Source organism: Artemia sp. Qi Xiang Cuo, chromosome 4 (assembly GCF_049724085.1).
Source record: "Artemia sp. Qi Xiang Cuo chromosome 4, ASM4972408v1, whole genome shotgun sequence".
In the NCBI taxonomy this organism is placed as follows: Eukaryota; Metazoa; Arthropoda; class Branchiopoda; order Anostraca; family Artemiidae; genus Artemia; species Artemia sp. Qi Xiang Cuo.
In genome coordinates, this window is record NC_142797.1 from 9,205,715 (window position 1) to 9,226,100 (window position 20,386).

Genomic DNA, 20,386 nt, shown 5'->3' on the forward strand with positions numbered 1-20,386 from the left:
TTTCACTGAATTAAAATTTTCAACAAGCAGTACTTAGTCTCACAATGTGTTTAAGGTAAGTTCAGAGAGTACTGCTTAGGTCAGGCATTGAATACTTATAATTTGAAGTGGCACTTCATGGAGAAGACAAATTCTAATTTTTTTATTGTAACTGATTAAGGGGCAATATGGACATCAAAGACCAGGGTAATATGGAAAGGGGTGTCCATGATGCCCCAGTAGCAGCAAAATTTACTTTAAATCTTGATTATAATAGCTAATTATGATTCAGATGTCAAGAACTTATCTAAGAAAGTCAACCAGGGGCTTAACAGATAGGCAGACAATTAAAGAAGCTTTGGTAAAGATTCGCAGTGGTGTTTCCAAGAAACGTCAAGAAAACTCAACATTCCTCGAGCAAGCCTGATAAGATGGGTTGAAATTTGGAAGGAAGTACCTTTAAATGAATTTGAGAATAAAGAGCCAGAGGTATTTAAAGCTGATAAAGGCATTAAAGGAATATTAAGTGGTATTGAAGAAAACAATCTAGCCAATTATCTGACAAAAGCTAGTAAGCTACACGTTGGACTCAGCCCAAAACAATGTTGTATTCTGGCCTATCAGTTTGCAACAATGAACAAGAAAAAGATTCCGAACAGCTGGGAAAATAATGAAATTGCTAGTGCAGATTTGTTTACGTCCTTCCTGAAAAGAAAGTGTGTCTATCCGTTCTCCTCAGGCTACGAGCATTGCTCGGGCAACAGCATTCAATGAAATAACACTCAATGAGTTTTTTGACAATTGCTCGGCTGTGTTAGAAAAGGAGAAATTTGAAGCTTGTGCTGTATGGAATGTTAATGAAACTGGTCTTACAACTGTCCACAATCCTAAGAAAGTGTTAGCTCTAAAAGGTGCTAAGCAAGTTGGTCAACTAACATCAGCCAAGAGGGGTGAGCTTGTGACAGTATGCTGTGCAGTAAGTGCTACAGGTGTAGCAATTCCCCCCTTTATGTTCTTCCCGCGTGTTCACCCCAAAGATCGTAGGGTCTCTGGTGCCCCTACTGGCACGAAAGCTGCCGCTTATGTAAGTGGATGGATGACTGTTGAAATCTATCCAGAATTTCTTAAACACTTTCAAAAGCACACACGATGTAGTCTTGCCTCAAAAGTCTTATTTATCATGGATGACCATGCGAGCCATATGAGCCTGGAATCAGTAGAATATGCTAAATTGAATGGAACCGTAATACTTACTATCCCACCAAACACAAGTCACAGTCGTCAGCCCCTGGATAGATCTGCCTTTGGACCACTAACGGCTCACTACAATAGAACTGCCGATGCGTGGATGCTTAGCCATTCTGGTCAGCTCATTGAGATTGATAATATTGCAGAACTGTTTGGCATTGCTTTTCCACAGACTTTTACACTACAGAATATTCAGTCTTGCTTCGGCGTTTCTGGAGTCTATCCCTTCGACCATGATATTTTTACGGATGACGAATTCTTGAGCTCCTATGTCTCTGATCGTGCAGAACAAGCCCCTCCGAGCATTAATCCTCATGAAAGCAATGATCTCTCTAAGCCAAGCATATCTTCTAGTGCATCTTCAGAATTACGAGAAGAAACGCCTGTATGCCCAAATATCTTCCTTGAAAAGATTCCTCCTCACCCTAAAGCCAGTGCCAGACAAAATATGCCGCAAAAGGACCAAGAGCATTATAGCCACTGACAAACCTGTTAAAAATCAAATTATGAAAGACTTCGCTGAATGAACAGCATAGGCTAAGGGAAAGAAAAAAGTGAAAAGTAACAAGGCAAAGCTTAGTAAGAAAAAAGGGGAAAAGGCCCTTAGTTTTGACATCGTAGAGAGTATTAAGGATGAAATGGAAGAAGAATTCCATCTAAGTGACTTAGATAATGAAAGCATGCATGCAGATGTTGTAGGAGAAGTGAAAAGTGGTGACTATGTACTTGTCTTAGAGGGAAAAATAGGAAAATTCTTAACCTACTAAATTGGGAAGATAGTGGTTCAGAGGAGGAAGACAAATATGAGGTGCTCTTTTTGAAAAGACCTTGTGCCTCCTTTCATGAATTTTACGAGAACAGATCAGATTTTTATATTCGACAAAGCAAGCATTAAAATGAACTTAGAGCCTCCATCATTTACTGGTGGCATTATGCAACAAGCAGAACAGCTTGTTTTTCAAGTGAACATCCCTATTTGAAATCAAGTACTTCTGACTGCTTAAAGTACCACAGCTGAACAGCTGAGCTGAATTAAAGCCTACAGGTGAATATTGCCTAATTTGTCACTGCATACCTATTTGTTATATATATTCAATACATTTTTAATAAACAACCAACTCTTCTCTTTCTGATTTCTTATGCTTCTCTTTTACTCTCTTTATTACTTTTGAATTTCACTCTTCTATTTCTGACGTTAGCAACCCAGGGTATATTGGACACCAGTGTCCGAATTACCATTACCAAGTGTCCATTATACCTCGGTAATCCAGGTATATGGACACTTTTGCCACTTTTCGTTTAATCACTTCCCATGAGAATCTGGTAAGAGGTACGAGTATCTTATGAATAGCTCAAATAAAGCTAACATACTGAAGTTAATGATGATAGAATCGGACGTGCAAAAAAGTGTCTCACTGAAAAGTTATTTGCAATCCTGTGAAAAAGTGTCCGCAATACCCCGGTCTCCCCTACTAAATATTAAAAATGTCATGTTGTTGGATCCTTTATCCGAGAGGAAGAGGGGTCGAATCCTAGTGTACCCAAATATTTGGTTTTGGACGGGGGTCAGTGGCGTGACTCTGTAAGCTCAACCAGAGTCGAATCAACTTTAAATGGGTACCTGGAGAAATCTAGGGAAGGTAAACAGGAAGGGTTTGCGAAAGCACAGGATGGTTGGCCCCCAATCCCTCATTGCACTTCCTGGCTGAAGGGCTAAGAAATGGAGATCAGCACCGCCGGTAGGGACTGTAAAGTCCAATGCAGTATTCTTTACCTTTTTTTACGTTGTTGTACATCATGAATTATGATGCTATTCACGCATTTGGTTACGTATAAGCCTACAGGTACGTTGAGTATAAGTTACATATAAATTTGCCTCGTTAATAGTTTCACAAATAGTTATGTTTTAAATAAATTCTTAATTCTCAAAATAACTTTTTAAAATTCTATCTCTTGATTTTACGTATTGTTTTTTCATTTTTCCCTGTTCATGTTTCGTGGCGAATATTAGCTATTCCGCAGTTATTTCGCAGATTTGCGAAGATTCGCAGTGAAGATTAGAAGACTAGCGAAGACCTGCGAAAGATTAGCTGTTGGTGTGCTGTATGGGATGTTGGTTGATTTTTAGCATTTGATTCGTAAAATATTTAAATACTATTAAAACTAATTTTATAAATCGCAATATAAGGAAATCTTTGGTTTTCAAAAAAGACAAACTCGCTAATGATCCTTTCGTCTTTGAGGCTGTCAGCCGACACTGAAATTAGCCACAGAAAATCGTGATATAGTCTTAGCAGGTCGTGATTATGCTACTCTAGGCTGTTTGTAAGGACCAGGTTGAGTGATGTTAGATGACACATTTTTTACTATTTTTGAATACTAATAGCTCCCCAGATACCTAAACCATCTATACCACCAACCACAACCTAGACCTGAGCACTGCATTCACAATACTGGAACTCTTTGCAAAAAAGGAAGAATGTTGGTTTGAACGTTTCAACACTAGATTTAAAAATTTATTTTACTAACAGCGAAGACAAATTTTTTTTTCTCAATGAAATCTTAATGAGGCAATGGCTTAGGCCAACTACCATCGACGCTTTCTTATGATTGGCTCTCGTTCATTCATTGCCTGATCAACGCCTTGGTAAGACCAATGCTGGATTAGATACATTTTGTCATTCGACCTTTTTACGATGGCAACATCGACTCTTTGAACCCGTACCGCGTAGAATAAAGAAACTCTGTCCAACTTTATTTTGCCTCCTTATGAAGAAGAACTCTGGAAGCTCAACTACCAACTTTGACTTATTGTTTTTATCTGGCAACAAGATTGAAACTTCTAAGATCTGCACAGGAACCTTTTATGACAATATGGCACCCAACAGCACCCAACTGTCTAGTACGTCAAGTCTACGTGGCCATCAGTTTAAACGGCAAGGCGTCTCCCAGGATACCAGAATATGGGCATTCTTCCAAAAGATCATCAGCAAGTGAAATAGTCCGGCCTCATTAAACGTGAATAGCCCAGATTTCGTTTCACTCAAGGAAGAAGTTAAAAACTTTCATGGAACAGACTTATTTTCTAATTTCTCCTTTCGTCGAGAATCGTCAGAGGCTTTTTTCAGCATTAAATTATTATTTTAAACATGGGGAGACAAAGAGAGTCAACTACTGTGTCACACTCAGGCGATTTCACACTGAGACAACTTAATAGTAAAAGCAGTAGAATATAATATCTCACCTGCAATCAAAAGGATAAAGTCCGATTGACCTATTAAAAGAAATTAAGGCCTCATGAAACATTTCTTTCGCTTCTTTTGGTTTTCCTTCTTCTGCAAACGAAATAGCTTTTCTGGTGTAAGAAGCACCTTCCTTGGCTGTTCTTATACTTTCTTCTTTAACAATTGCTTGGCCATCAGTAGCCTACAATTGAAAAATCCAACTTAAAAACACGTTCAAAAGTGGTGAGGTCATCAAAAGAGACTTGTTCAAAATAAAATAGAAAAGATTTATAAGGGAATGGAAAGTAGCACAGAGCGTGTTCAAGTTGTAAAAGTGGAACTGGCACTAGTGTCCACAAAAAAAACGTAACAAATATGCATATAAACAAATTGTGATGCCTTTTTTTAAGTTTTTTTGTAGACCCCCTCCCCCCCCCCAAAAAAAAAAAAAAAAATCCTGGATACACCCTTGTGTAGCTAATACTAGTTCCGTCACTATGGCGGTTGATTAGCAAAAGAGGTGATTCTGACATTTGAATAGTTATATTCTTAACTTAAACTACTCAGCTGCTACAAAAAATTCAAATTAAAAAAGTAAACAGAGTTAAATTAATCTAAGCACGTATAAACAACTGCTGGTCGACGAATTCACTAAAAGTCTCATTACGAGTTTTTGTTGTGTCTTTTCGGGTAGGCACGGCTTTAAAGGTATTTCACAAAAAAAAATTATTTCCAACATTTTTCGTGGCACACGAATACAGAACTAATAAAAAAAGTTATAAAAACTTTTTTATAACATATATATAACTTATATATGTTTTTGAAAATAAAAAAAATAACGAATGAAGCATTAAGATATTTATTCCGTGGACCATCAAAATGAAAGTTATTAGATATTTTTTCCATCATTTTTTAGTTTATTTAGTTGTTGTTTGTTCATGTGTTTTTTAAATGGCTAGCCGTTTTACTGCACGCCAGCAAAAACTTAGGTTTTTTCATTAGTTCAGTAGTTGTAAATTGTGAAGTGTTATAATCGTGTTTTTTTAATTAAGTAAAGTAAGTAAGTAAATTCCCTAGAAGTAAGTACTAGAAGGCCCTCGGCCCTCTCTTTTCATCGGAATAATTGGAGAACCTAAGTTGGCCTGTGGCCTCTCTGTCGTCTTTTAACTTCCGACCCTGTTACTGAGAGGTAGGCAAGTTGTATCTCTTAGAATCAGAATTATGGAAAGATTTTCAATATACATGGCTAGATGACCGAAGTTGGCTGGCTAGCAATCCAACATCGTCCTCCAGTCCCCCTCCACCGCCATCTTTTTAGGTAATAAAGAATGGTGCTTTGTTTGAATCGGAATAATATGCAGATTTAATCTGTGTTATTTGAGGCACAAAGTGGAGGTGCAGCACCTCCAAGGTTATTTTATTGATTTGGGTTGGGTTTGGGTTTTATTGATTTTATTAGTATTTAGGTTGTCTCGTAGATTTTGGAGTTTCAGGACATGTTCCCATTTGTAGGTAGAAATTTAATCAAATAAAATTGTAAAAACTACTCCAAAGATTGCCAAATTACCAATCTTCATGGCTTGGGAGGGGGAATGGTTGCATCAAGTCTGCTTCTATTCCAGTGGTTCCCAATTCAATCTGGCCTATTCCCCTGTTTTTGGAAAATTACTGAGCGCACTTATAATTAATTCTTATTAGCAATTATACAGAAAGATATAAGTATTAATATTTTTATCTTTTTCGTAAAATATAGTAAAGAAATGTGTAAATTTGTAACGTTGATGTTTCAAATTAAGAAACTCTTTATTGAACTTAAAATAGAAAGATAATACAAAAAAAAGTTCAAACATTCGAAATTATCTTATTAAGAAGAATGATGAGCTGCTAAGAAAGGTGTGCCGTTGACAATATAGTAATCCTTGGCCCTATTTCCATCACCGGTAATCTTATATCACTGCGATTCACTATTTGCAATGAATCTGTAATGTACTTATTTGTAATCTGTACCCTAGTCCACGTGCTGCAATATATGGCATTTTGAAAAATTAGAAACTAAACTAGTACAAATTTTTTTCATGTTTGAAAAAAAAAACAAGTATATTCTCATGCAAGCAAATTTTTGTCCTTGATTCGACTTTAATTAAGGGGGGGGGATTCGTATTTTTTATGGATTCTTTATATTATGTCAAGTTCACTAGCTGAAGCGAGCTGAAGCGAGCTTAAATAAAATTCATAAGTTATTTTTTCTTGTGTGAATCGATGTATGAGGATATTCTATTTCCGGAGGAGAAAGGAATACGCCTGACACCGTTTTTATGTCTAAAGTTCCCCTCACCGAGTGATGGCTCGGTCCTCTGGTACTTATTTTTAAACCGGTATATGGTATTTTATGATAAAACCTCACAATGGACGTCCATAAGGGGGGGGCAGGTGGTGGGGGCGCTCGCCCCCCCCCTAGCTGAATGATGCTGCCTTATTTTTATATTTTTGTTCTGAGATTTATATTATATAGCATTAAAAGTGCCAATTAGACGAGGTTTGCCCCGCCCCTCTGGAATTCAACTTATGGGCGCCCATGAACCTCACCCACCCTTTATTTAAGGTAAAGTGTCTCTGATATTGCAACAAACTACGTACTCGTATATTGGTATTTCTTTTTCCGACCTGTCAAATCCAAGACTCCAGATCATTCGTTAAAGAGAAACAATTAAAAAAGGAGCTTCAGGACCTTGCTTAGCAACGAAAGATGGTTTTGTTGTTAATTTCGGTACTCCTAAGTTATACCTGCTCTTTTATATATGTCAAACTGTAGACACGACGAAAAACCCGTTTTTAAGGGATGATTCAAGACACCGCTGTGGAGAAATACAATGTATAGCGTGGTTTTAATTGCATATAAGATATTTAAAGTGTTGTTTTTTATGTTTTTTTTGGAGGTGGGGGTGGGGGGGGTAAAGGTACCTAGGTTAGGTTAGGTTACGTATTTAAAATATGCTATGCTTTATCCCCCCCCCCTAATGTGCAAATATATAGCCCAAATTTGTTTCTAAACTATTATATATTCATCCTATTTTATTTTATTTCATTACCATTAACCAAACTAGCAGTATATAAAAGAGTAGGTATAACAAAGGAGTACCCTGATTTCTTTTTTTTTTAATGAGACCCCTTTATTAATTTCCACTTATATCTCTGATTGTTCGTAAAGCCATGAACCACAATTTCAACTTTCTTAGTGTATTTCCAACGGCAAACTAAAAACAAATACTCAATTTTTCTAGTCTTATGATCTTACCGATTCTTTGCCCTTTTCTACATTACGTTCAGTTAAAATATTCTTCACAATTGGAGTTGATAGGATAGCCGGCTTGACTTCAATGAGTTTTCCAGCTTTTTTACTTGCAGCAAAAGCCAAATTAGCAATCAAGACATCTGGATTTACGCCTGAGCCAGGCTCTTCATCATTCTCTCGAGATGAATCATCATTCCTGAAAAAAATTAATTACTACTTAAAGAAAATGGCTGAACAGGGGGATATAAGGTTGGTGTCTTCCTTAAACACTAATTAACGACCTTCCCGAATAATCATCGAAAAAAAAACGCCAAAATTCACGACTGCAAAATGCAAAATAAACGAAATCTATTCTGTAGATATCAGCGTATAAATTTTTTTTAGTACCTTCCCTCTCCCAAAAGCCCTACGGTTTCCGTTTATTACATCAATGATATGAAAATAAAATATCAAAGAAAAACTAACAAAAATACTTAAAAAATAATTACTAAAAAAAATACTAATTCAAATAACAGGTACATAACAAATACTAAAAAATAATACATTTCTTTGGATTAATAATGAAAATAAGCACTGCAGATATTTATGGAGATTAATTCCCGAACCTAGAAACACGCACTTTTTATTTCTTAGATCCCCCCTAACTTTCTGAAGTAGATATAATGTAGGACCAAATTTTACTAAACGATATGAGTTGGAAAAAAACAACAATAGTTCTTACAAATTCTACAAAAAAAATGTATAAGCCAAGTAAAGAAGGAATTAGACTTGAAAAATAATCGTGGGGTTACGCCTCAATTGCATAGTATATTCTATGCGTGGGGGGTGGAGGGTGGTAGGGGTTTTGAACTCCCCCCACAAAAAAATCCGATTCGTAAAAACGTAACAAAAATGCATATAAACAAATTTTGATGTGTTTTTTAAAGGTTTTTTTTCTGCAAAAAAAAAAAATTTAGCAGGGGGGAGGGCACCAGTAAAAATTTGGCTCTCAGATCGGCATTTTTGCCCTTATGACCCTGTAATTAAGACAGTGCAACTAAGGATCTTAGTTGCACTTAGATCCGTATAGACTAACTAAACGGCCTCAAAGAATATTAAACCACTAGTTTCCACTATCAAATCCCCAGTATCAAAGTTCACTAAATGGTTAACTACGATATTTTTTTTTATTCTTATTCTTTTTTTATTTTTTTTATTTTTTTTTTATTCTTATTTTTTTATTCTTTGATCAAAACACAGTTCTTCCACAAACAACCACAATGCTTGCTGGGGAACCGAAAGCTTTCAATATTTTCTATAATCCTTTTCTGGGCAGTTTTGACATATCCTTTTTTACAAATTACGGGTAGAAAAGAGATAAAATGCTTGGCTATGAAAAAAACGCTTGAAATCCAAAAACTGGTGAGGAAACAGTACTCTCAATAGATAGATTGATGAGGTTGGTAGAGATAGTGAATATTTTCTCTTCCTTCTTCAAATTTCGGATACAGGTTCTTTGATTTGGTATATCTATTACCGTACTAGCTAATATATTTTTAAGTTCATCGGCACTAGCAATTAATAGAAAACACAGAAAGTTCGGTTTAGGCATATGAATGACATTTTGTAAGTTGAGAACATGGGTTAGAAAATTTAAATATTTTAAATGGACCACTTAATTAATTTAAGAATAGATATTAAATTATATTGAAGTTGGGATCTTGAAATACACTTTCATATTTTCATAGTTCGGTTGTTTAATAGGCACTTCTACAAAGGTTGATCGGGGGAGGGGGGGGGGTTTAGGGGTATGTATCCCCCCAGAGCAAGGCCGTACCCATAATTTTTATTCGGAAGGGGTGTTACTCAAAGATTTTTTTCGGGGGGGGGGGTGCACAAAAAAACTAAAAAAACGCATACAAAATTTGTTTATATCCATTTTTGTTACGTTTTTACGAGTCAAAAACATTTCGGGAGGCGTTCAAACGCCCCTAACACCCCCCCCCTCTGGGTACGGCCTAGCCCCAGAGGATCAAAAACTGTCCTAATTAGAGGTTCAGAAGTGCAAAAATACCGATCTGGGAGCCAAAATTTATTGGTGCCCCTCACCCTGCTAAAAATGATTTTTTTTTTTTTTTTTTTTTTTTTTTTTTTTATTATTATTTACCCCTGCTGATCTAGAGTTCATGGTTAACATAAACACACACAAACAACAAAAATCATGGTGACTGTTATTTCCGTTTATATTCATAAAGTTCTTTTGTCAGTAAAAAGTGGACGTTTTTCCTTTACTTTTACGTTTTTCATTTTTCTTTTACGCTTTTCTTTTTTTTTACTTTTGTGAATTCTTGTTTGACGCCTATCAAAGCTAGTGTCAACATGCCTCACAATTTTTAAACTTCATTTCCATATTTTACGTCAAATTTACAGATTTGCTATGCGGATAAACAGGGTAGCTATGGTCGCTGCAGAGGCAAGTTTGCGTCGAGAGCGTAACTTACTATAGGACAAGGGAAAAACTGCCTCCCAGACCCCAGTTTGCCCCCCTACCCCCACTGAAATATAGCATCTTTAAAAAATCTTGTCAAAACCAAGATCGGCTCAATTCAAGCATCCACTGAAGCAAATCGGTTTTCTTTAGTAGCCTTTGCCTTTATGGTACTATATGGCTCATTTTTCACTTGACTTGGAAATTCAGCTCAAAATCCTCCCCCCCCCCCACGGATTTTGGCAAAATTACGCCAGTGGTTTGCGTGTGCCGGAACATTTATAAACATAACCTATCAAAATATAAACCTCGCTACCTTACTGCTTTCAACAAAAGGATGTAACAAAATAAGCCCACTTACCATAGATGACAAGGTCTTAGCTCGAGACAATGTTGAGACTGAAAAGTCATATACCGTCCAAGCCGAGTGGTTAGCACGCTAAACTTGGGATTATTTGCCGCGAGGGTAGGGGTTCGAGTCTTGATGTCGTTGTTTATTTGGTCTGGAACGGGGGTCAGTGGCATGATGGCTAGTGCCATTTTTAATAGTCGAAAGTGATTGGAAGGCAACTAACACCCCTTCCACGCCCACCATTCCCCCAAACACATCCAATCAAAATTTTGAGATAGCCATTTCAGCGTAGTTGATTTCCAGATAGAAATTATGTATTTGAGGACACTCCCCCAATACCCTTAGGGCAACGGTTTTAAGTTATGCCCTTGGGGCATATAGAACGATGTTGGCACAGTGTATTATTTCTTATTTCTTTCCTTTTGGCCAGGGCACTTTGTATCGAAGAAATTGTCGTAGAAACTTCGAAAAGGGCTCGTTCAGTTGGAAATTGAAGTGGCTTGTGCCCTTTTTAATAGTCGAAAGTGATCGGACGGCAACTAACACCCCTTCCACGCCAACCATTTCCCAAAACACATCCAATAAAAGTTTGAGATAGCCATTTTGTTCAGCGTAGTTGATTTCCATATAGAAATTATGTTTTTGAGGAGGACACTCCCCCACAATCCTTAGGGCAAGGGTTGTAAGTTATGCCCTGGGGGCAAAAAAGGTTTTTATAGAAAGCGTTGTTGTAGAAACTTCAAAAAAGGCCATTCGATTGGAAATTGTGCCTTTATGTCGAAAGGATTAGGGACGTAACCCTCTCCGCCACCTTTTCCCAAGACATCCAATCAAAATTTTCAGATAGCCATTTGTCAGTATGAAAGTTCTGGAAATCTTAGATTCCTCAGGGCAAGGGTTTTAAGTTATACCCTGGGCATATAAGGTTTGTATTTTTATAGAAAGCGGTGTCGTAGAAACTTCAAAAAGGGCTCGTTCGTTTGGACAATGAAATGGCCAGCGTCCTTTTTAACCTTCGATAGTGATTGAAAAGTAACCAACATCCCTCCACGCCCACTCTATCCACACCCAATCAAACCTTTGACAGAGCAATTTTGTTCCACTCAGTTAATAGTTCTCAAATTTATACCTTTGAGCAGGACACTCCCCCAAAGTCTTCAGGGCAAGGGTTATAAGTGATGCCCTGGGGGCATATAAGTTTTTCATTGAAAGCTTTGTTGTAGAAACTTGATAAAGGGCTCATTCGATTGAAAATTCAAAGGGTTAGTGCCATTTTCAATAGTCAAAAGTGATTGGAGGGCAACTAACCCCCCCCCCCCCTCTGACGCCCACCATTTATCCAAACCAATCCAATCAAAATTTTAAGATAGCCGTTTTGTTTAACGTAGTTGTAAGTTTTGGAAATTTGGTCTTAGAGGATGATAACCCCCTCAGAGCCCCTAGGGAAAGGGTTACAAGTTATACCCTGGGGGCATATAAGGTTTTTATTGAAAGCTTTGTCGTAGAAACTTGAAAAAGGGTGCATTTGATTGGAAATTCAAAGGGCTAGTGCCCTTTTTAATAGTAAAAGCGTTGTCGTAGAAACTTCAAAAATGGCTTATTCAATTGGAAATTGAAATGGCTAGTGCCCTTTTTAATAGTCGAAAGTAATTGGAGGAAAACTAATCCCCCTCTCATGCCCAACATTTCCCCAAACACATACAATCAAAATTTTGAGATAGTCATTTTTTTCTACGTAGTTGAAAGTTCTGGAAATTATGTCTGTGGATGAACCCCCCCCCCCACCACAGGCCACAGCGTTGTAACTTATGCCCTGGGGGCATATGAGGTTTTTAATGAAAGAGTTGTCGTAGAAACTTCAAAAAGGGCTCATTCGATTTGAAATTGAAACGGACAAGGCCCTTTTTAATAGTCGAAAGTGATTGAAGAGCAACTAGCCCCCCCCCCCCTCTCACGCCCACCCTTTTCTCAAACGCATACAATCAAAATTTCGAGATATTCATTTTGTTGAACGTAGGTGAAAGTTCTGGAAATTAGGTCTTTGAGGATGACATCCCCCCCCCACCCTCAGGGCAAAGGTTGTAAGTTATGCCCTGGGGGCATATAAGGCCTTTATAGAAAGTTTTGTCGTAGAAAGTTCAAAAAGGCTCATTTAATTGGAAACTGAAAGGGCTAGTGCACTTTTTTATAGTCGAAAGTGACTGAAGGGCAACTAACCCCCCTCTCACACCCACCATTTCCCCAAACACATCCAATAAAATTGAGATAGCCGTTTTGTTTAACGTAGTTGTAAGTTTTGGAAATTAGGAGGAGTGAGGATGACACCCCCTCCCCCTCAGAGCCCGCACGGAAATGGTTACAAGTTTAGCCTTGGGGGGATAGAAGGTTTATATTGAAAGCTTTGTTACAGAAAATTGAAAAAGAGTGCGTTTGATCGCAAATTAAAAGGACTAGCACTCTTTTTAACAGTCAAAAGTGATTGGAGGACAACTAACGCCCACGCCCCCTCTCACGCCCACCTTTTCCCCAAACACATCCAATCAAAATTTTTAGATAGCAATTTTGTTCAACGTAGTTGAAAGTTTTGGAAAATAAGTCTTTAAGGATGACACCCCCCACAGTACTCAGGGCAAGGGGTATAAATTATGCCCTGGGGGCATATTTTATAAAAAGCGTTGTCGTAGAAACTTCAAAAATGGCTTATTCAATTGGAAATTGAAATGGCTAGTGCCCTTTTTAATAGTCGAACGTAATTGGAGGAATACTAATCCCCCTATCATGCGCAACACTTCCCCAAACACATACAATCAAAATTTTGAGATAGTCATTTTTTTCTACGTAGTTGAAAGTTCCAGAAATTATGTCTGTGCATGAACCCCCCCCCCCCCCACAGCCCTCAGGACAAGCGTCGTAAGTTATGCCCTGGGGGCATATGAAGTATTTATAGAAAAAGTTGTCGTAGAAACTTCAAAAAGGGCTCATTCGATTTGAAATTGAAACGGACAAGGCCGTTTTTAATAGTCGAAAGTGATTGAAGAGCAACTAACCCCCCTCTCACGCCCACCCTTTTCCCAAACACATACAATCAAAATTTCGAGATATTCATTTTATTGAACGTAGTTGAAAATTCTGGAAATTAGGTCTTTGAGGATGACAACACCCCCCCCCCCCAAACCTCGGGGCAAAGGTTGTAAGTTATGCCCTGGGGGCATATAAGGCCTTTATAGAAAGTTTTGTCGTAGAAAGTTCAAAAAGGCTCATTTAATTGGAAACTGAAAGGGCTAGTGCCCTTTTTTTATAGTCGAAAGTGATTGAAGTTCAACTAACCCCCCTCTCACACCCACCATTTCCCCAAACACATCCGATCAAAATTGAGATAGCCGTTTTGTTTAACGTAGTTGAAAGTTCTGGAAATTAGGTCTTTGAAGATGACAACTCCCTCACACCCCTCAGGGCAAGGGTTGTAAGTTATGCCCTTGGGGCATATAAGGTGTTTATAGAAAGCGGTTGTCGTAGAAACTCAAAAAGGGCTCATTCGATTGGAAATTGAAAGGGCTAATGCCCTTTTTAATTGTCGAAAGTGATTGGAAGGCTTAACATTTTAATAGTAAAGATCGATCGGGGTACAATGTATTATTTTTTTTTGTTTGTTTGTTTGTTTAGACCAGGGTACTTCGTATCGAAGGAGTTTTCATAGGAACTTCGATAAGGGCTCATTCGATTGAAAATAGAAAGGACTAATGCCCTTTTTAATAGTCGAAAGTGATTGGAGGGCAAACTAGTCCTCCTCCCACGCCCACCCACCCATTTGCCCATTATGGTTAAAAACTAAATGTTGCCTTAAGATTAAATCAAAATGCACCGTGTTAAAGCTAATTCCCAATAAGGCATCTCAGCACTATCCCAAGAACGACCGAGGGTATTATGTTCAAACTTTTGGGGCTACTTCTGCTCTTGAAATTTAACCAAATCAAAATAGCGTAAGTGTATCCAAGCTATCAAAGAAAGTAAACAGATTTTTTTTGCGAATGGTATCAAGCTTTCTATTTCAGGTCAACTAGAGAAGGTATGAAACTAAATTAAACACTACTATTTGTGTCCATAGATTTTTAAAAGGGGGTATGTTGTTAAAAATTGCTGAAATTGTTTCTCCAGCATAAAAATAACAGGCCAAACCATAAAGTCTTAAAAAAAGAAAAGATTTAAAGCATTATTTTCTTTTTCCCTGAAAATACTATGTCAAAATATAACGAACAGAAATTAATTAAAAAAAATTTTTCCACAAAATATGTTTTTAAAAGAAAAGTAAACAACTCCATTAAGCCAAAAATGAGCAAAAAATGAAATCAAATAATCTACCAAGCGTGAAACTACCACAAATCAGCATCGATAAATAAATGAAATACCAAAACGAACAGAAATTACAATAAATCACCGTCAAACTCAAAACGAGCAGAAATTAACATAAGTAGGGCTCAAAACCCCTATGCCTTTCCAAGGCCAGAACATAATTTGCAATTTAATGAAAAAAAAATACAATTGAATGTGAATTGTCAGTTTAATATACATATACTGATATTTAGAAATCAAAATTTTAATATTATTTGATTTATTAAAGCTATGAAAGGCATTTATATTTTTTTCAGTAAAGTGCAAATTATGTTCTGGCATTGGGAAGGCAAATGGGTCTTCTCATTCTAGAATGAGTATTAAACTCATGACGGCATTAACGTAATGAGACCCATACGGTAATAACACCGTCGATTTGGAGGTATATTCCTGTAAGACACACGAATTTGTTTCAAACAGTTCGTGATAAGGAACTATAAATAAGGAGAGACACGGCTCAGTAGTGACCGAAACTCTAAAAAACGGATTTTGATACCAATAGATGCATCAAAGAATCGGATTTTTATGCTTATTTCAAATATATAAGTTCAATTAAGTTTATTCCTACCCATCAAAAGTTACGCGCCTGAGAAAATTTGCCTGATTTTCGACAAAAGAGGGAAACGCCCCCAAAAGTCATAGAGATTTAATAAAAATAACAAACATCAGATTCAGCGTATCAGAAAATCCTGCCGTAAAAGTTTCAAGCTCCTATCTGCAAAACTGTGGATTTTTTTTGCCAGAAGAAAGATCACGGATGCGTGTTTGTTTGTTTTTTTCCCAGGGGTGACCGTATCGACCCAGTGGTTCTAGAATATCGCGGGAGGGCTCATTCAAACGGATATTAAAAGTTCTAGTGTTCTCTTTAAGTGACCAAAAAAATGGAGAGCAACTAGGCCCCCTCCCACGCTCACTTTTTTCCCTAAGTCACTCGATCAAAACTTTAAGATAACCATTTTGTTCAGCATGATCGAAAAATATAATAACTATGTCTTTGAGGATGATTTAATCCCCCACAGTACCCGGGGGAAGGGCTGCAAGTTATGAACTTGGCCCAACATTTACATATAGTATTGGTTTTTGGTAAGCATACAGACATTTTCAGGGGGAATTTTCGCTGGTAGTGGGGGGCGAGATTCGGGGGTTACGTGGAAGGAACTTTCCATGCAGGAAGTTCTCATGGGGGAATTGCTAAGACGGGTGCGCCGAAGGGGGCGAGAGCGAGGCGTTGAGGAGAGGGCAGACCCTTTCATATACGGAACAATTTCGGTTCGTTTTAAGTTTTAATGTTGCTCCTTACTTTCAGTTAAAAAAAACTTGTTTTTTTATTTAATTTCATCAAAGACCGCATAGAAAAATGGTACGAATCTGAAGTGCTAGCCATAGCACTGGCCAGGATAGAAAACAAAATATGGACAAAGGCGCCAAAGAAACCAAAGAAAGACTCCAAATTACATATAGGTTGTATAAAAAGACTTATCAAAGGGGATGTAGAAGAAGACAAATACACATTTCACGATTTCAAAATGGACACTTTACAGTGCTTTCTCAAAAGCTAGCACCAATAGATAGGGCTTTTTAGCTGCGACTCTTATCTTTCTCACATAAAGGAAAGTTTTAATGCGGAAGAAATACTTGATGACTTTGAAATACATTGTTCGGTATTTGAAGATATAAATATTTCTTGTACACAACCACAGCTAAAAGAATCAGAAAATGAAGTTTTATATTAATTTAAGATTTTGATGGAAATCAAGAGACCATAATTGAAAAAATATAGGATAACTTTAAGAATACAAAATTATCGAAAACACAATCTGGGAATACTTTTGCAGATGTTCATATCCTCTTTGCCAGATCAGACAGACCAGAGCAGAGAAGCCAGATAGACCAGACCAGGCAGACCAAGAAGATGAGATTGTGGCGGGACCAACTTGGATTTTATCATTGGAGGCGATCTCTGGTCCAAAGACAATAAACTCGGTTTTGGAAGTAGCAACTGAGACTGATTTCTTTCAGTCGGGAGCAAACAACATCAACGGCGTTCTGGAGTGCCCAAAGATTATCAGCCAAGAGAAAAATGTCATCGGAATATGACAAGTGACTTGCGTCGATATATGGCTTATTTAAGTAAGGTGGAATCTGTCGAGTGACTACTCTAATAGAGTTATCAAATATTGCCATACTAAGAACAGAACCTTGCTAAACACCACGGCCCACACGAATACGATTAATCTTCATAATCGAGATCCATCCTGATAATACCGGCATGTTCAGTTTTAATAACTCTGGCACGAATTCTTAGGTTGGGGGATGGCTGCAACTGCTGCACTGGCCAGCTCTTCATCGATCAAATGAATGACCAGTCCACTTTTTCGACTAGCTAAGTGCTTTACTTTATCTGCACAGCCATTTTTCTGCGCACATTCACGCTGGTTCTTCCGAGTTATGCACGGTAATATTTGCAGGAATGTTCGTTAGCACCAAGGGCAGATCCAGGACTTTTTTTTAGGGGGGAGGGGCACAAAATAGGTTGATCCGATTAACATGCGTTAGGAGCCAGTTAAATTAACACAAACTTGCGGTAATTAAGTAAAGTACACTGCTTTAGACTACGTTAGGGGGGGGGTGCACCCCCCTCGCCCCCCTGGATCCACCACTGGTTAGCACGACAGGAATGATGGGTAGCTGACGTAATTACGCTGATGGCCAGACAGTTAAAACTGGAACCTGTGAGCAAGTTTCTTGGGTACTGTCTTAGCAGCCAGGCAACACGTGAGAAGTGAAGTTTGGTCAAGGCTAATGAAATACAACAAAGTATTATAAAAATATAATAGTTTAGAAATAAATTTGGGTTATACACTAGCACATTAGGGGGGGGGGGGGTAAAGCATAGCATATATTGAACACATGGCCTAACCTAACCTAGGTACCTTTTTTTGCCCCTTTAACCCCAAAAAACTAAAGTTTAAATATTTTTCACACAGTGAGCAATACCTCACTAGATAGCGGAAACCCGGTTTTCAATAGAATCTTTGAAGTTCTATACGCGGTTCTTCTCGCCTGTTGCCCTGCTACAAAACAGTACCGTTTCTTGCTTTTCCACTAAGAAATTTGGCATGCGGACACACTCGTTTAAGCGTGAGGCCACAATCGTAGGTGCATCATTTGGAAATAGTGGCACATACTTGTACGTCCTCATGCATTAGACCTCTGATGGCGGATCAAATGAGAACCTCGGAACAAGTATTTTCGCAGAAACTTTCTCAAAATGCCTTTGAACCCAACTCGAGACTCAAAAACCTACCTGTAATTTCTAAAACATCTAATAATAACACTGTACTACTAATTACCGATTTTTATACACGTATTTGAATAAATTAATTTAGAATTAGATTCTTTAAAATTTAGTGTTACAAAGGTACAAGTTTCACGTTCAAGAAAAATCTTACTTGACTACCCGTGAAAAAATCTAATGTCGCTTATGTTTTAACGTTATCTGGAGCACTTGCATCTCGGTCCCGCTTAGTATAATGGTTGAGATAGGGAATGATTCTACTGTGTATTATTTATATACAGTGAAATAAAATAGAGCCTGTCATTGGTTAATTACCATACAGCCAGCTCTCGATTCACAATCGTAAATCATAGTCCAAATCGCTATAATTCTTATTGCAACATGATATAAATCTTTAAATAAAAAACCTACTGAACTAATAATGTCCTTGCAATATCTTTAATGTATTGGTCAATAAGTATATGTAAGGATTACACGTTACTATAATCCCTATTGCAAAATTTTTCGTATCTTCACATCAAAGTATAATCATCTACTGAACAAGTACTGACAAAACTCTCCAAAAGTGACCCCGCGTACCTCAGCACCTCTTAACGCAAAATGTTGTACTACTTAATCGCTCCGAGCCAAAGTACTTTGCTCCCAGCCAATAAACTATGCTAGAGCGTGATTCAGGTGACGAGTTACCCGGAAATTTATATTGAATTGTGCAACTAAGGGTCTTAAAAATAACCTAAGGGTCTGTGTAAATTGTGTAACAAAGGGTTACTTTTTTTGTGTGGAGAGGATAGGTTTTGTCAGTACTTGTTCAGTAGATGATTATACTTTGCTTCACATATAACTTACTGACTTAATAATGTCCTTGCAATCCAATTTAGATGTTGACACTTTGAACTCTGAATTGATTTACTTTGCCTCCGGGGCTAAGTTTTAAAAATTTTTAAAACTTAGCGAAAAAATAAAATTCTGTGAATTAAACGACCTTTATTTTCAATAGCAATAGCGATAATTTTTGTCGATGCTGATTCCAAAATGTGTCTCTTGTTTTGTTTTGACAGATCACTTCAAAGCAGGTTAAATAAGACGGATTTCCCAAGGATTAGATTAGAAAGTTTTTCTAAAAACAAATATAAACACAATATTAATAAACAGCGCATATGCCTGGTGGTATACTATGGATAGATAATCTCCCGTTTAAATCACAATTGCCAATTAGAAGTAATTAAAACGTGGTCCTTAAATTTGTTTTTTCTAACACTCATTCTAGAATGAGTATTAAACTCATGACGGTATTAACGTAATGAGACCCATACGGTAATAACACCGTCGATTTGGAGGTATATTCCTGTAAGTCACACGAATTTGTTTCAAACAGTTCGTGGTAAGGAACTGTTAGTAAGGAGCGACCCGGCTCAATAGTAACCAAAACTCTAAAAAACGGGATTTTGTTTCCAATAGATATATCAAAGAATCACATTTTTATGCAGATTTCAAATATATAAGTTCAATCAAGTTTAGTCATACCCATCAAAAGTTACTCGCCTGAGAATTTGGCTTATTTTCGAAAAATAGGGGAAACACCCCCTAAGTCATAGAACTTTAATGAAAATCACACCATCAGACTCAGCGTATCAGAGAACTCAACTGTAGAGGTTTCAAGCTTCTATCTGCAAAAATGTGGAATTTTGTATTTTTGCCAGAAGAAAGATCACGGATGCGGGTTTATTTATTTTTTTTTCCCCAGGGGTAATCGAATCGACCCAGTGATTCTAGAATATCGCGGGAGGGATCATTCGAACGGAAATTGAAAGTTCTAGTGCCCTTTTTCAGTGACCGAAAAAATGGAGGGCAACTAGGCCCCCTCCCCTGCTCATTTTTTCTCAGTCACCCGATCAAAATTTTGAGGGAGTCATTTTGTTCAGGATGGTCGAAAAATATAATAACTATGTCTTTGAGGATGACTTAATCCCCCACAGTCCCCGGAAAAAGGGCTGCAAGTTATGAACTTTGCCCAATGTTTACATATAGTATTGGTTATTGGGAAGTATACAAACGTTTTCAAACGCCCTAAACGCCCTAAAAGTCATAGAATCCTAATAAAACTACACCATCAGATTCAGTATCAGAGACTCTACTG

At 37.5% G+C, this 20,386-nt stretch overlaps 1 protein-coding gene across 1 annotated transcript in view; it reads right to left on the reverse strand.

Moving 5' to 3' along the window:
- LOC148952760 (uncharacterized) overlaps positions 1–20,386 on the reverse strand; it is a 76,032-nt gene that overhangs the window by 42,602 nt on the left and 13,044 nt on the right. Inside the window, exons 3-4 of the mRNA XM_089088070.1 lie at positions 7,747–7,939; positions 4,472–4,653 (exon numbers count right to left, since the gene is read on the reverse strand). Coding sequence (XP_088944196.1) covers positions 4,472–4,653; positions 7,747–7,939 — 375 coding nt within the window. The remainder of the gene's footprint in view (positions 1–4,471; positions 4,654–7,746; positions 7,940–20,386) is intronic.